The 17293-nt window shown below is 40.1% G+C and overlaps 1 protein-coding gene across 1 annotated transcript; it reads right to left on the minus strand.

Annotated features, from left to right (window-relative positions):
- Positions 1-529: 529 nt before the first annotated feature.
- LOC140486844 (uncharacterized) lies at positions 530-15075 on the minus strand. Its single transcript, XM_072585895.1, has 5 exons — positions 14900-15075; positions 10795-10985; positions 8558-8664; positions 4787-4974; positions 530-3903 (listed from the first exon to the last, which is right to left on the minus strand). The coding sequence occupies exons 2-5, from the start codon at positions 10973-10975 to the stop codon at positions 3273-3275; spliced, it is 1107 nt and encodes a 368-aa protein (XP_072441996.1). The 5' UTR covers positions 10976-10985; positions 14900-15075; the 3' UTR covers positions 530-3272.
- Positions 15076-17293: the final 2218 nt, after the last annotated feature.

Raw genomic sequence — 17293 nt, forward strand, 5'->3', positions numbered from 1 at the left:
ATGAAGAAGTGTATTGTCAACAATGGGTCTTTTCTCGCTGTTGGAATCAGTGAATGGTTGCAGCATAGAAAGAGACCATTCAACCTGTCATGTCCGTGCTGTCCTCTACAAGAGTACCTCAGTTGCTCCAACACTTCCTTATTGGGTTATCAACATCTTCTCTTCATATATTATCTAAAGCTCTTTTAAAAATCTCAATTGTATCTGTCTCTTGTTTGGCTTCAGTTTCAGAATTGTTAACTGTTTTAGATCTCCCTTCCACATTTATGAAACTAATTATTAAATGATGGCACTTTATTCTATCATGAAGGAATGAAACTGACTTGGATTTTCTTCTTTGTTGTGTCATGATTTGACTTGGAAGCGATTATTGAAAATTAGGTCCCACTGCACCATAAGCTGTCACAAAATTTGTAAAATCCTAATGAGACCATAAAGATGAACAATTTGCATGAGTGCTATTCAGAACAAAAGCAATTTACACCAAGTTTCATCATAGATGATAATTATTTATTATAACAAACACAACATTAACAAAGAGGGAAAAACAAGGATTCTGAATCTACTGCTATGCAACTTAAAATATACCCATTTAAAAGCAAACATATATGCACATTATTTCACAATTAAGACAGACAACAATTAGTTGGTTTGAAATTAGTATTACATGTGGAAAAATTGTAGATAGGAAACAAAGAGACATGACAAACATTTGGCGGCTCATAGACAGGGAACAAAATTCTGAAGATCAAAAATCTACAATCTTCGTTTCCCCTCCGAGCTTGCTTTTCTGGGCTTAACCAATAAAGATATCGTTCTATCGGTTCTGATGTCCTACTGAGTGAACTGTTCTACTGCTGTCCTTAAAGAAATAGCTTCTGGAAATCTCGTTGTATCTCTAACTTCCTTCCTCAACAACCACTCTTATATTGTTCACGTTTCAAAAGGAAACTGGATGAGCCCCCAAATGTTTCATATGACTTAACTGGGAAGAGTGTGCCGATGATCATGACCCCGCACACCAGCCATTACAAAATCTATAAAATCCCAATGAGACCCACAAGTTGACCAATGGCCTGAGTGACTGCTGTTCAGGGCAAAAAAATTCACACCAGGTTTCATCATTAACAGAAGCTAACTTTTTTTTAACTGTAAACTCTAAAAATAGACAGAAAAATGAAAGGAGTCTTATTCAGATACTATGTAACCTAAATGTATAAAAACCCCAATGTTCCAAGTTACAAAACTCTCCTGCTGTTGCAGTTATACAGCAGCATCTAACCTCCATTCCACTTTACAGTCCAAAACAACCATATGTGCTCCCTTAGTTTCTCAGAGACTAGAGGGGAGTTTGTTCCAAAGTATAAATGCTTTAATCATTCTTATAAAGGGAACTACAATATAAAAATCTAAAATGCTACAATTGTACTGATTTTACCCAATGAATAAAGCCAGAATAACATTTGTAAATGATCAGATCGGATTGTCCAGCCCTCACTTGAGTATATCCCATTCAGAAAATGTTCTCAAAGTTTTCTCTACTTTAAGAATTAAAAAGGCACCGTTATTATTAATCCTTCCTCTCTCTGGGAGCCCCCTATCAAATATATTATTTATATTTTGTCTGACACATCTTTATCCATTATGTTATTTAGATTTGCAGATAATACATGTCTTCTGACCTACTAGGCTTCGCTAAAATCTTTCTACACAACATAATAAGAATGAAAAATGGTCCTGAGGGCAGGTTTGACAAGACTTGATTTGAATCTCATGTAATGTTGTGTTAGCTGTGTAATTGTTAATGATACATTTGCTTTTGAAAGTTTTATTCTCAACTGAAAACCTCAGACTAACGGATCTGGAAAAAGTACTTTGCTTACAAGAGCATCATATGACTAGAACTTCACTTCAGATTCCCAGGAGTTGCATGTCGATGATGACAAAGGGGAGGGCTTTCCTTCCTACAGAACTTGGCCTGAGCTGGGGAACTATTGCAGCATCCCAGCTGAGGTCACGTCATTTATCACAGAGCAGGAAAGAAACATACAACCTGCTGCCTCCAAATGACTCAGTCAGCACGATGCTGGGTTATGACAAGAGTCCTGTAGCAACTGGAAACCCTGCGATTTTGTCAACTATCTCCTTCTGAAAAACTTAATGTTTAAAAACAATAATCAACAGAATAATTTGTTCACATTGACTTAAAAATTCTAATCAGAGGAATCTTCTGGTCTGATTCCCAGCATGATGGAGACTAAAGTCCTCAAATACAACAATGACTTGTATTATATCGCATCATTAGCAATGTAAAAAGAACCGAGTTACTTTATAGAAGGACAATCAGAGGTCAAAGAAGGCGATGTTGAGGTAGGTGAGCAAGCACTTGACCAAAGAGTTACGTTTTAATGAACATCTCAAAGGAGGAGAGAATGACATAAGATAGAGGGGGACCACTTTCCTTTCTCTATAATCTTCTTCAAACATACAACCCTTCAAGATGTTAAGCTTTCTCCAACTGTGGCCCTTCTGCTTTCCTCACCTCCTTCACTCCACCAATGGACCTCTGCCTTCTGCTCACTGCATCCTAAACTCTAGAGATTCAAAGATGAGGATTTTTAAATTGAGGAGGACAAAGTGAGGACTGCAGATGCTGGAGATCAGAGTCGAGAGTGTGGTGCTGGAAAAGCAGAGCCGGTCAGGCAGCATCCGAGGAGCAGGAGAATTGATGTTTCGGGCATAAGACCTTCATCAGGAATGAGGCTTGTGGGTTGGGGCTGAGTGATAAATGGAAGGGGAGTGAAGTTGGGGGGAGGTTGCTGGGAAAGTGATAGGTGGATGAAGGTGAGGGAGAAGGTGATAGGTCAGGTGACGGATCCGGAGGGCGGTGCCGAATTGGAAGCTTGGGACTGGGATAAAGTGGGGGGAGGGGAAATGAGGAAACTGTTGTATTAGGAGAAAATGAGGCTTTTTAAATTGAGAATTGTTGAATCAGGGCCAGTCCTGATCAAAAGATACAAGGGTGCTGGGTGAACAGGGCATGGTCCAAAGCAAAATACAAAGTTTCTGATGTGATCAAGGTTATGGAGGGTGGGTAAGAGACCTGTGGAACAGCACTGGAAAGAAAAGTCTGCAGTTAACAAAAGTATGGGTGAGGGTTTCAGCTGCAGACAAACTGTAGCAGGTAGGGAGAAGAGCAATATCTCTGAGGTGGAGAAGATAGAGGATAAATGAACTCAGGAGTTGGGTTCAAGGTCAAATGAATGCTGATATTATGAGCCTGGTCCAGACAGATCTCTGCTAAATTCATCAATAAGTACTTGTAGTTTCATTCTCTTCAGAAGTTTGAGGTGTTCTGTTTTTGAAAGAAGATGCCTTTCTTCGGATTTGCAAATCTTGAGTAAATTGCACATACTGTTCAAATACCGGTAATGTACCAAAAGGCAATCATTCTCTTTTAAATAGAGAAGGATTATACCCCAGGCACTGAATTGAGAATGAAGTGTCAATGATTGATAACTGTAATGAGGGATAATATCACAGTTATATACATCTAAGAACGAGTTAAATTTGGAATTTACTTTCCACAAAGTGCAAAATACAAAAGTAATAATTGTTATAAAACTAATTACAGTGCAAGCATTAGCTATACCTCCAATATATTTCAGAGTATGATATTCTGGAATAGTGCAATCAAGGCGTCTGTGCTCGAGTTGACACTGTTGTTTTTCTTCTTCATAATTAATGAGCAAGTTTGAGAGGATTATTGACTGTATTGTTATTAAAGCACAATAAGCAGCATTTTTTATGATGAAACAAACTAGAATGAGGTGACATTTCCAGTTTCCTATGGGGGAGATGTCATCGATTTGCAATGCCAGGTCCTCCTTGTAAATGCTGTGACTGAAGGAAAAGATATTCACATTAGTGATATTCATTGTTACAGTCAATGCACCACAACTGAGTGAGTCCAACTGCTACCATCTGTAGGGATTGTAACAAGGTCAGCCAAGTGGATTTCATCGTATATGAGTTCCCTGATTGGGACTGTTAGCTTGGTCCAATCAGGTGCCCTGGCTAACAGCTAAAAATAGGAGTGTCAGACATCCTGTTCACTCTGGGAGTTGGCTCTGATGACACTGTACCAGAGACAAGGACTTTCCAAGTGTAAATAAGATATGACTTGGCGTTGGGATACCGGTCTCTTTTTCACCATCTGTCATGGTGCAGCGTCACTGATCTCGAGGACATGCATTCAGGAAGGACTGTGAAATTAGGATCCAGATCAGAACACAGCATGATTGAAGCATGACATGCAACAGATGGTGTACAGGTGTAAAATGGTCATTACAAAGCACTGACACAGCTCAGTTATTCTCCAGTATTGAGTAGCCACTAATATCCAGTGCCTTGTGACTTATATTCAGATGGAGGATCATAATAGGAGAACTCATTGGCACCAACATAAGGCCGAAGCAAAGAATGCCTTGTGGTACAGTAATTATGTCCCTACCTTTGGGTTCGGAAATCCTGTTCAAGTTCAACCTGCAAATAGTTTGGTTTTCAAAAATTGATAATGCTGAAAAAGGTTATGCTGTTGGTAATGTGGGGTATGCAGTAAAAAACAAAAAGTCAAAAAAGATTTTAATGTTGTATCCTTCCCACCTGACACCTGAACCCATTTCAGAGAGAGTGAAGAGAATCATGGGAATGTCTACAGGAGAGAGATCAACAAAATACATCACACGATCACAGAATAGGTTCAGTAACTGCTAAGAGCCATTACCTGTTCCTGTCTGTACACTGGCTAGTACCTTCACCGATATTCACCATCATAGCTCGATAAACACTGTCATTTATCTCAAAGATGATCTCCTCCAGATGTTCACGAATAAAACTTTGAAAGTAAAATTCCCAGAGTCTGTTGATGATGAACATCACCCCAAGAAATATTCCAATGATCAACGTCAGGTACTGTAGAAAGAATCATTTGATGTTTTGCAGCAATAGATATACCAGTTCCAACCATACTTGAGAATTGTTAACTGCACATGATAAACATGGAGGCAGCTACATTGATGTTTAAGAGGTACCCTCACTAATAAATATAATGTACTATGAAAGGAAATAGTAATTGTCTTTCTTGCAGCTACTTCAAGTGAACTGGACCAAATTCCCAATAAAGAGAGGTAGACAGAGAGATTAAAGAAACATAGACTGGGGTAAATTCAGAGGTACACATCTTAAGAAAGTTGGAGGACAGTCGTTCTCAGGGCTGGGCTTCTTATTAGAGTTCAGAAATTAGGTGAGAGAAATCTATAGAGATAAATCTTGATGCCAATTGTCATGGTCTGTGAGGTTCTTGATGGACATCATTGAGATTTCAATGTGGAGAAGGATAGTGACTGAAAAGGCCAAACTGGGATTATTAAGGTCAGAAAGGGCAGAAATGAGATTTGTAATCAGTAATTGACAGACTTGCCAGGGGACCATAAGAAGGAGCAATACATGATTTCAACAACTGAATTCCTCGAGTTTCAGATACATAATTATTTGAAATTTGCATCACAGGTGGACAGGGTTGTTTAGAAGGGGTGTAACACGCTTGCCTTCATTGCTGAGGCCACTGAGTACAGGAGTTGGGACATCATGTTAAAGTTGTGTAGGACATTGGTAAGGCTCTTCTGGAATAGTGTGCACAGTTCTCGTTATCCTGCTCAGGAAGGATATTATTGAACTGGGCTGGGATCGGCAAAGATTGGCCAGATGTTGCCAGAAATGGAGGGTTTGAGATATAAAAATAGAATGGAAAGGCTGGGACTTTTTTTACTGGAGCATCAGATGTTGAGGTTTATAAAATCATGTGGGGCATAGATAAGGTGAATGACCAAGGTCTTTTCCCTCAGGTGGAGGAGCTCAAACCTAGGGGGCATATTTTTAAGGTGAGGGGAGAAAGATTTCAAAAGGGCATGAGTGGTTTGTGTGTGGAATGAGCTGCCAAAGAAAATGGTGGATGCAGGTGCAGTTACAACATTTGGATAAATTCATGAGTAGGGAAGATTTGGAGGGATATGGGCCAAGTGCAGGCAGATGGGACCAGTTTTGTCTGGGAACATGGTCAGCGTGAACTGGTTGGACAGAAGGGTCTGTTTTCATATTCTATGACTCTGTGAGTCATGAGAGTTCAGACATTTTGGAGAGCTGAAAAGTGTGGCACTGGAAAAGCAGAGCAGGTCAGGCAGCATCTGCAGAACAGTAGAATCGGTGTTTCGGGCATGATCCCTTCATCAGGCTTGTATTAAACGTAACTGGGATGGGGGCAGGGATTGGTACCTACTGGCAGGATTTTACCAAGATGGTAGAAGAGTGAGGAGTGACATTGTTCATGAAACTAGAATAATAACAATTATGGCACTGCCTTTGGCAGAAAATTCATGAGAGTAAAAGTATCACTTGGATCAGAGAAGAAGAAACAATAATTATGGGAGTTGTTTTTATTTTTGCATGAAAATGATGAACAGGGTCAGATGAATTCAACAATCTGAGAAATGATGTGAATTTTCTTGAGTTTTTGTGAGGTACTTCACAAGTTATTCCCAGTTGTTATTATTAATCTGATCAAGAGAAAAGATGTATTTTGCTGGAAAGAGTGAAGCAAAGAAAATTTCTGAGAAAAGAGTGGCATTGAACATAAAGTCTTCTGTTGGCATATAGAGAAGAAAAGAGTATTAAAGGAGGATTAGGGCTGATGAGAGGCCAAAAAGAGAATTTACACATGGATGCAGGAGGTATCCTGAGGTATTTGCGGAATATCTTACAGATGTCTTTTCCAAAGAGAGAGTTTTTACTGATGCCATGGTGACAGATGAGGGCAATCTGTCATTAGAAGAGTTCAGAATTGACTATGATGAAGTATTGGGTAGACTGTTGGCACTTTAAGTTGACGAGGCACTGAGAATGAATAAGATGCATCCAGTGATATTGAAGGAAGTGAGAGTGGAAGTTGCAGAGGCACTGACCACAATCATTCAATCTTCCTTAGACTTGGGGATGTGTCAGAAGAGTGCTGTACACCAACCAGCTATTAGAGTGGATGAAGTGGAACTACTGTTGATGGTCACCATTGAATTCACTACATTTAAAGAAAAACTGAATATTTTAGAGCATCCTGAAAGTTAGCAGTTCATTTGATTTCATGATATGAAAGGGAGTCATATTCAACCATAGGAAACTGAACTCAGGTCACAGAGTCATATAGATGGATGGCACAGAAACAGACCCTTCGGTCCAACTTGTCCTTGCCAACCAGATGTCCCAACCTAATCTCATCCCATTTGCCAGCATTTGGCCCATATCCTCCTAAACCCTTCCTATTCATGTATCCATCCAGATGCCTTTTAAATGCTGTAATTGTACCAGCCTCCACTACTTCCATACATGCATCACCCTCTGCATTAAAAAGTTGCCCCTTAGGTCTCTTTTATATCTTTTCACTCTCAATCTATGCCCTCTAGTTCTGGACTCCCTCACCCCAGGGAAAAGAGCTGGTCTGTTTACTCTATCCATGCACCCCATGATTTTATAAACCTCTATAAGGTCACCCCCTCAGCCTCCAACGCTCCAGGGATAATAGCCCCAGCCGACTCAGCCTCTCCCTATAGCTCAACTCCTCCAACCCTGACAACATCCTCGTAAATCTTTTCTGAACCCTTTCAATGTTTCACAACATCCTTCTGATAGGAAGGAGACCAGAATTGCACGCAATATTCCAAAAGTGGGCTAACCAATGTCCTGTATAGCTGCAACATGACCTCCCAAGTCCTATACTCAATACTCTGACCAATAAAGGAAAGCATACCAAATGCCTTCTTCACTATCCTATCTACCTGCGACTCTACTTTCAAGAAATTATGAACCTGCACTCCAAGGTCTCTTTGTTCAGCAACACACCCCAGGACCTTACCATTAAGTGTATAAGTCCTGTTAAGATTTGCTTGTCTAAAATGCAGCACTTTATATTTATCTAAATTGAACTCCATCTGCCACTCCTTGGCCCATTGGCCCATCTGATCAAGATCCCGTTGTAATCTGAGGTAACCTTCTTCTCTGTCCAGCACACTTCCAATATTGGTGTCATCTGCAAACATACTAACTATACCTCCTATGTTCACATCCAAATTATTTATATAAATGACAAAATGTAGTAGACCCAGCACCGATGCTTGTGGCACACCACTGGTCACAGGTCTCCAGTGTGTAAAGCTACCCTCCACCACCACCCTCTGTCTTCAACCTTCGAGCCAGTTCTGTCTCCAAATGACTAGTTCTCCCTGTATTCCATGAGGTCTAACCTTGCTTTCAAAGAGAAGACAGAGATGAGGAGGTTGAAGTTTTAGGGATGGAATTTCATGGTTTGGGACTCAGTATCCAAAGGCTTGGCTGCCAGTGATAGGGCAAAGGAAGTGATTAAACAAACAAGAACATTGACTAACCAGAAAATGTTAGACAAAAGCAAGCGGAACGAAGGGAAGTTTGAAAATTAAGATCATATTCTTACCTCAGGTGCCTGTGGTTCATTTTCTGGTTTCATATTTTCAACACACATGCTGGCATCCTTTTTTCTAACAAGTGTATCATTTTCATAGCACACTACATAATATCCAACTGGATAATACAGAGCAAAGTAATTAAAATTTAAAAGAATCGTTTTTCAATCTTCACACTTTCAGACATAGTTTTCTAGTAGCTTTATGAGCAAATCCCAGGACCATCCCAGTATGCTGAGTGAGCTGATTTCAACTAGGACAGCAGTGGAGGGTTACAGTTAGTTAGCGACAATTAGATGGAGTTAAGATATAGACCAGGCATCATATCTAAATGAATTACAGAACAGATTCCTCTTCCTTTGTTCATATTTTCCCTACTGCATGGAGTTTAGGCTCAATTATGTTTCTCTGAAATATTCTGGTGAGCCTTATATCAGTGGTGGGTAATTTGTTGGAGGTGATTCTGAGGGATAGGATTTACATGCATTTGGAAAGGCAAAGACTAATTAGGAATAGTCGACATAGCTTTGTGCATGTGTCACTAACTTGATTCAGTTCTTTTGAAGAAATGACAAAGTGGATTGATGAAGGCAGAGTGGAAGATAGTGTCTACATAGACTTCAGTAAGGCATTCAACAAGGTTCTGCATAGTAGACTAGTTAGTAAGGTTAGATCATGAGCATTCAAGGGTCAATTGGATACAAAATTAGCTTGAAGGTAGGAGACAGAGGCTGGTGATTGAAGGTTGTTTTTCGGATTGGAGGCTTGTGACCAGCAGTGTGTCACAAGGCTCGGTGCTGTGTCCACTGGTTTTCTTCATTTATGTAATGATGTGGATGTGAATACAGGAGGCATGGTTAGTACGCTTGCAGAAGACACCAAAATAGAACATGTAGTCAACAGTGAAGAAGATTATCTCAAAGTACCTTAATCAGATGGGCCAATGGGCTGAGGAGTGGCAGATGTATTGTAATTTAAGTAAGTATGAGGTTTTGCATTTTGATAAGACAAATCAGGACAGGTCTTATGTAGTATAATGGTACAGCCTTGGGGAATGTTGTCAAACAAAGAGACCCAGATGCATCTAAAGGGATGGGAGAGGAATGTTTCAAATTTGTTCTCCCAAGTGGTTTTCGACAGAGCTTCCACAAACGAATGCAAAATTAAGCTAGAAATCAAAAACACAGGAACAAGCAGCCAAACCCTTCTAGCGCATGAATGCACACAGCTTTAGACATTAATTGGGTCAAGTTGTGGGAAACGTTACCCATTGGTGCTGCATTAGGCACTGTAGTTCTGTGGTGCCTGTTTAATATTCTGTGAGTGCTGAACTTACATGGTAAAGGTCACAGCTCTTGGAAAGAATGCCCAGTGATTGGAAACTTTAACAGACAGGAAACAATGCAAAGAGTGTTCAAAGGAGAGAAACAAGCAGCAAAATGCACCACACCTACAAAGTTCTCAATGGCTTTGAATCACCCATTTTCCAATTGGTCCCCAGTGCTACTCAGAGTGTAACAAACTTGTAGAAGTTTGATTGCACAGAGGAGATAAAAGACTTTTATTAAAATTCATAGTAGAGGAATTTCTACTCTGGTGCTGGGATGAGAGGAGACCCTGCCTGTTTTCAGATGGATATAAAAGGTCTCTTGCTTTTTTTTGAGTAAAAGCTGGGTATTCTCCCATGTGCCCGATTTGTGCCCTCAAACCACATCATGGAAACTGATTTGTCTGATGGTTACCATGTTGCAATTTTTGGGATCTTCCTATGCACAAATAAACTGCCACTTATCTAAACTACAAGAGCAATCACACTTCACTGGTTTTGGAATGCCTGTGTGCCATGAAAGCTAAGCCACCTCTTTTTTCTATTTTTATAGAGGTGTGGTTCCAGTTTCACAGCATTCTCACACTATGGAGGCTCTAAGGAATGAAAACAGCAAGACCATGAGAGGAATAACGAGACAAGGAACTTGCAGCATTTTTGTCTTCCACACAAGATACTTAAATTTAATTTCCTCCTGCTTGCCATATCATATCACTGGATGAAGAAAGGTGAACAAACGTGGACTGTTCTCCCACTATCAGAACATGATCATATTGAGATGCAACAGCTCACACTGCCTCAGTGGGAGGGGCTGCTGGCGTAAAGCCTCAATTATTGGAGTGGGAATGGAGAAAATATTGGGAAAGAAATAGAGTAATGAATTCAGAGGGAGACAAATTTCAAAACAACTTTAATTCTTACCATCAAAGACATCATTGGCAAAGAGGAGCAGAATAAATACCATAATAAGGATCATAAAGTTTTGAAATAGTCGCTCTAACTTGCTGTTGCTTTCAAGCCTCTTCTGTCTCTGAAACGTTGGCAAAAATGGTAACAAGCAGACGGCCCGTTCAAATAGATCAGCAATCACTGTTCCCGGCATTATATGGCACCTGTTGGGAAAAGAGTGAAAATGTAATTATTGATCATATATCCCTATATTAGAAGTTCAGAGAGCTATAGACTAACTAGTTTAAAATTAAAAGTCACACAACACCAGGTTATAGTCCAACATGTTTAATTGGAAGCACTAGTTATCGGAGCGCTGCTCCTTCATCAGGTTGTGGAGTATAAGATTGTAAGACACAGAATTTATAGCAAAAGTTTCCAGTGTGATATAACTGAAATTATGTATTGAAAAAGACCTGGATTGCTGGTTAAATCTCTGTTAGAATGCATTTCAAGAGATGAGAGACTTAGTATGCATATCCTGATGAAGGGCTTTTGTCCGAAACATTGATTTTCCTGCTCCTCGGATGCTGCCTGACCTGCTGTGCATTTCCAGCACCACTCTAATCTTGACTCTAATCTCCAGCATCTGCAGTCCTCACTTTTGCCTATTCATAGTCCTTAGACTAATTAGGTCAAATTTGGTCCATGGTCAGGGACTGGTTGGTGCGACTACCAGTGAGGCAGGTATTAGGATCCAAAAGTTAGTTTGGAGGAACTTCTGCCCGTGTCTGATAGGTTCTTGCTGTGGGTGTGGATTATGGCCAAAATGCAGGAAGGGTGAGTAAACTGACCACAGCATTCAAGTGGGGGAAAAGAGAACATAATGAAGTGAACAGATACTGTTTTCTAAGACAAAGACAGGGAGAACAGAAAACTGTATTGCCTACCTGGGTCAAGATTGTGTGTATCTTTCTGGAGAGGAGAGGGAGGGAAGGAAGGATCCGGTTACCACGGTCCATGTAGGTATCAACAACATGGGTAGGACTAGGAAAGAGGTTCTACTCAAAGATAATGCATGAGTAGCTTGGGGCTAAACTAAATAGGAGTAGAGGTATACATTCACGGATAAAATATTGCTGTGGGAGAATTGGGTTCTGATTCATGGGGAGCTGGAACTAGTACTGGAGAAAGAGAGTATTTTTCCCAATGGGATGGGTTTCAGTAAACCATACTGGGACCAGTATCCTGTGAATTAGATAACTGGGCTTTAAACTAATTAGTGGGATGCAGGACTCAGTTGAAGAGAAGTTAAGAGTGAGTCACATTGTTGGGGTCTGGAATCCTTAGACCAGAAGGAAATGACAGATTTCCTTCCCAGAAGGAAGTTATTGAACCAGGTGGGTTTTTACAACTATTGATGGCTCTTACACAGTAGCTATTAAGCCAGCTTTCTTTACTGAATTCAAATATCACCATCTGAGATTTGAATCCATATTCCTGAAACATTAACCTGGGTTTATGGGATTGCTAGTCCAATAACATTATCACTGCACCACCACCTCTCCCTGCCCATTTAGAATTCTGAGTTTCAATGATATTGCCTCTAAATCTTCCAGATTTTAGAAAATAAAGAACCAGTCTATTTAACCTTTCCTCATATCATCCCTCCATTTCAGAAATTAGTGAACCTTCATTGCACTCTCTGCCACAAATATATCTCTCAGTCGGCAAGGAGACCAAAACTGCATAGAACACTTCAACATGGTCTCACCTAAGCCCCATGTATTTGCAACAAAACAACACTGCTCCAACAAACAATATTTAGTGAAGGTCAACATAAAGTTTGCACCGCCGGATTGAAGTTTTGTGACTCCCGAACAAGGACAGCAAGTCACTTTGAAGTTCTACACTTCCCATCCTCTCACCATTTAGGAAATACTGCGTTTCGGTTTTTCCTACCAAAGTGGATAACATCATACTTGGACTTGGGAACAGAGAACAGTACAGCACAGGAACAGGCCCTTTGGCCCACCAAGACTGCACTAACACATGGTGCCTTTCTAAACTAAAAACCTTTTGCCTTCACGCAGTCCATATCCCTCTATTCTCTGTCTATACACATATGTTAAATGTTGCTATTGTATCTCCTTCTCCAAATCCTCTGCCAGCGTATTCCAGACACTGTAGAAAACTAGCCTCTCACATTTCCTTTAAACTATCCCCTTTTATCTTAAACCTATGTCTCTTATTAATTGACATTCTGACCCTGGGAAAAAGACTCTGACTGTCAGAAGCAGAAGTGCAGTTTCAAACTTTGTGGGTGACATAAATTTGGAGGGCGTAATTGATTCTAGGAAGAATATGTAAAATGGTACATTCTGGTGGGACAAACAAGGAGGCCACCCACTCCTTAGAAAATAAATGAGGTAAGGACGCAAAAGGATTTCAGGTTTCATATCCACAAATCATCAAAGCAAGGAATGCAATATAGAAAAATTATAAACTGCAAAGTTAATTTCCTAAGTGATAGAATTTAACACCAGAAGTAATGTTGCTTTTCTATAGAATATTACTTGAACAACATTCTGAGCGTTCTCCACAGTTTTGGTTTTCATTTTTGAAAGGGATAGGGAAGCACTGGAGAAAGTTCAAAACATTTACAAAAACTACACCTGACCCCAAGATTACATCAATCAGGAAAGACTGTACAAGCGAGGGTCTCTTCTGAAGAGTTGGAGAGTAAATAGTTGGAGTTCTTTAAGATTATGAGGGTGTGCTATCTAGATTTGATGTAGACATGTTTCCCCACAAGGAGGAGGCCAAAACCAGAGGTAGATGTCAGAGAGTCACTATGGAATCCAAAAAGGAATTCAGGAGAATGTGGAACTCATCACCACAGGGGGTAGCGAAAATGGATTTAAAGAGAATCTGAAAAAAAAGGAGGAAAATAAGAGGCTTTGCTGATGGAGTGAAATGTGAGATCTCTTTCTATCTTATGACTCGTTTCTAAATTTGAAGCAGAGTGGAAAGAGGCTTGAGTGAACCACGAACATCAGCATGAACCTGTTGGACCGAATGGCCTACTTCCATCAATTCCAAGTAATTTTCTTTGCAAATTAACTATAACTGGGCTACTCATAACAATAGTCAGCCAGAGTTCCTTCATTTATCTGAGCTGAAAATATGATAATAGGTCTTTAAGATGACAGGGTTAGCATTCTTGGTGGGTTTTCTGATACTTGCTGCGTGCACTCACCTCACCGCATTAGAAAGAAGATTCTATCTGTGTAGCCAAACGGAATGATTGTACCCTGTTCTGTTTAGGGTTCGTGCAGATTCTCATATCGGTCATTAATTACATCATTACAGAAGAAACACTCATGGTGGACAGGACTATAGGGTGCAGTCTTAAATCTGTTACCAACAGTCCAAGATGATTACATTGTGATGAAATATCAGTGGACCCTGCAATAGTTGTCTTGTCGATATTTGATTCATTTCTCATGTCTAAAGCATTGCAGTAGAAGTAACAGGTGTTTAAAGGAACGATCAACTTCCCTCCCGTTGATAATAATTCGTCAAAACAAACCCAAACAATTGAACTTTTAATGACTCATTAAAATCTGAGAGAAATTAACGCCTCGCGACGTTCTCCCTTGATGCCATTGTGAGATTTTGTGAGAAAAACTGCAAAGGGTTTATGTGAATCTCTGTTCAATGCTTGACATTTTCACACCTACAGCTAACACCATGACGACAATAAAATCATACATTTTTGCATTCTCTGCTGGTTTCTCAAGTGCAACGTCTGGTTACCTTTCTCTAGGTTGTCAACAGGCATGGGTATTCCCCTAACAAAGAAAACTTTAAGACAAGCTTTAATGGAGGTGTTCGAAATGTATAGTGTGTTTGAGGGAGAGGGAAAGAGACTTAGACACAGAAAGTCTATTAGAGGAAGATGGGAGAGACAGAAACAGGAGAAACATTGGGTTAAAAATGGCTGTGAAACACAGAGTTTGAAAAAGCAGATCATATAGAGAACAAGAGATAAACCGAAAGTGAAGGTGGAAATGGAATAGGAATGATAGAGAAAACAATTAATTCAACTCTTGCAAAAGTTGGCAGACTGACTTACCAATGTAATGTGATTTAGTTGAAGAACACACTTTCCAATATGGGAAAAGAGCTGGATTTATGGATCCGGGTCTGGAAGATTCCCTCAGTTTATCACCAGTCAGTTGAGCAGAGATGCTGAAATCTCACCGTCCGAGAACAGGTTGATCTCAGATCTCGGTAATATCTAGATTCAATGTTTCGATTGAGATTTTTGCTAACCTTGTCAATCAGATAACACCAACAATAGTCCAACATCAAACAGTAGTTACTGTCTAACAGTAGTTACTGTCTAATTGGTGTACTGTGATCTGAGGCTATGTTCCAGCCAATGGGAGAGAGCAGTGAGAGAAAGGGAGGTGGCAGGCAGCAAAGGATTCGATTTTAGTCATGATAGTTGTCACAGTCACCTAATGAAGGAGCAGTGCTCTGAAAGCTAGTGCTTCCTGTTAAACCTGTTGGACTATAAACTGGTGTTGCATGATTTTTAGCAAAGGACTTGTTTGTCATTATACAATCCTCCACAAACTACCCCAGTCCCAATATCTGACTTTGCATCCACTATGTCAAAAGTTATACATTTAGCATTTTAAAACGTTATTAAAATCAAAAATTAGGTTTTTGGAAAATAATTAACAATTGCTTCCTCTTCACTCCTATGGCAGCTATGACTTTCCTCATAGGCATATTTTCATGAAGCTCCTGATCCTCCAAATGTTTCCTTCTGGTTCCCACCACAGCCAACTTGTCAATGGCACTCTCTGCTGTCCATCCCTCCAGAACCAAGGGTCACAATTGAAGGATAGGGGTGAACTATCTAGGATAAAGATAATGAGAAATTTCTTCACCCAGTGAGTGGAAAGCCTGTGTGCAATTCTCTGCCACAAAAAGTAGCTGAGGCCAAAACATCCAGAATTTTCAAGAAGATGTTAGAGATAGTTCTTATGGTGAAAGGGATTATAGGGTGTGGCGCAAAAGCAGGACTAGGGTACTGAGTTGGATGTTTAGCCATGATCCTATTGAATGGTGGAGCAAGCTCGGAGGGCCAAGTGTACTATTCCTGCTGTTAGGGTTCTATGAGTTACAGCAGCAGATCCCACAGTCAAGCCCTAGTCTGTTCTAAGTTATATGATTTGACCAGTGCAGTAATGTGACTGTTGTGGTTGGTTGATGGAGTTAAGATACTGAGAAGCCATAATTTAGTCGAGTGGAAGAGCAGTAAGGTCTGAATGGCCAATTTCTGTTCCAATAATATTTTCCACATTTTACAAGGTTCAGAGATTTATCTGAATGAAGGAACCAATATGCATGTGATGCATCCAGAATCTGAAGAGAAATGTTACATAAAAGGAAGGGTATAACTCAAGGCATCATATGCGTGGTACTTGTGATACATTGGACTAATTTTAACCACCTGAATGGATTGTACAGGAACTTTTCAGATGATTTCCCCCAATATGTCTCAACTATTCCATTACTTTTTCCTACCCTTGAAAAACAAAAAAATGCCAGATATAGCTTCAAGGAATACAATTATCAAAAACAGGAACAAACAGCAAAGACGCTCCAAGCATATGAAGCGCACACCAACTTTAGATGTTGGTTGGGGCAACTTGTGGGAAATCTTGCACAATGCATTATGCACTTTGGTTCTGTGCTGCCAGTTTGATATTCCAAGTAGTTTTTTGTGAATGCTGATTTTACATACTCAAACAGCATAGCTCTCAGAAATGATGTGCAAACAGCTGGCAATTTAGACAGAAAAGGAGTGTCCAAAGAAGAGAAACAAGCAGCAAAATGCATCCCACAGAGTTGACAACAGCTTTGAATTATCAGCTTTCCAATGGGTCTTCAATGCTTCTCAGAATTCAGTAACCACCAGGTCTCAAATGCTTTGCATTGGTGAGAAAAAGCTTTCACAACACCATCCCTGAGACTATCTCTGATCTCTCAGAAATGATTATGGTTCTGAGGCTGGGAGATAATGGGGGTTGGGGTAGGGGTGTGTGTGGAAAAGCTAAGTGAGCCGTTGCATTGAAAATAACTTCATGAGAGACTTGTAATCATGCTATGATTCAGTTGGTAACACTCTTGCTTTTAAGCCAAAAGGTTACAGGTTCAAACCTCAATCCAAGTGCTTGAGCACAGAAACTAGGCTCATACTCCAATGCAGAACTGAAGGAGTGTTGTCAAAAATGCTTCTTCACAGATGAAACATCTCGTAGGTGGAGGCAAACGACCCTATGGCAGTATTGCAAAGATGAGCAAGCAATCCTTCTTGGTGGCCTGGTCAATATTCATTGTTCAATCAACATCGCAGAAACAGACTCTCTCTATTATTATGGTGCTGCTTATGGGAGTTTGCGCTGTGCATATTGGCTGCTCCATACATTACAACAACAGCCGCAATTCAGCA

This window comes from Chiloscyllium punctatum, chromosome 16 (assembly GCF_047496795.1).
Source record: "Chiloscyllium punctatum isolate Juve2018m chromosome 16, sChiPun1.3, whole genome shotgun sequence".
Lineage (NCBI taxonomy): Eukaryota > Metazoa > Chordata > Chondrichthyes > Orectolobiformes > Hemiscylliidae > Chiloscyllium > Chiloscyllium punctatum.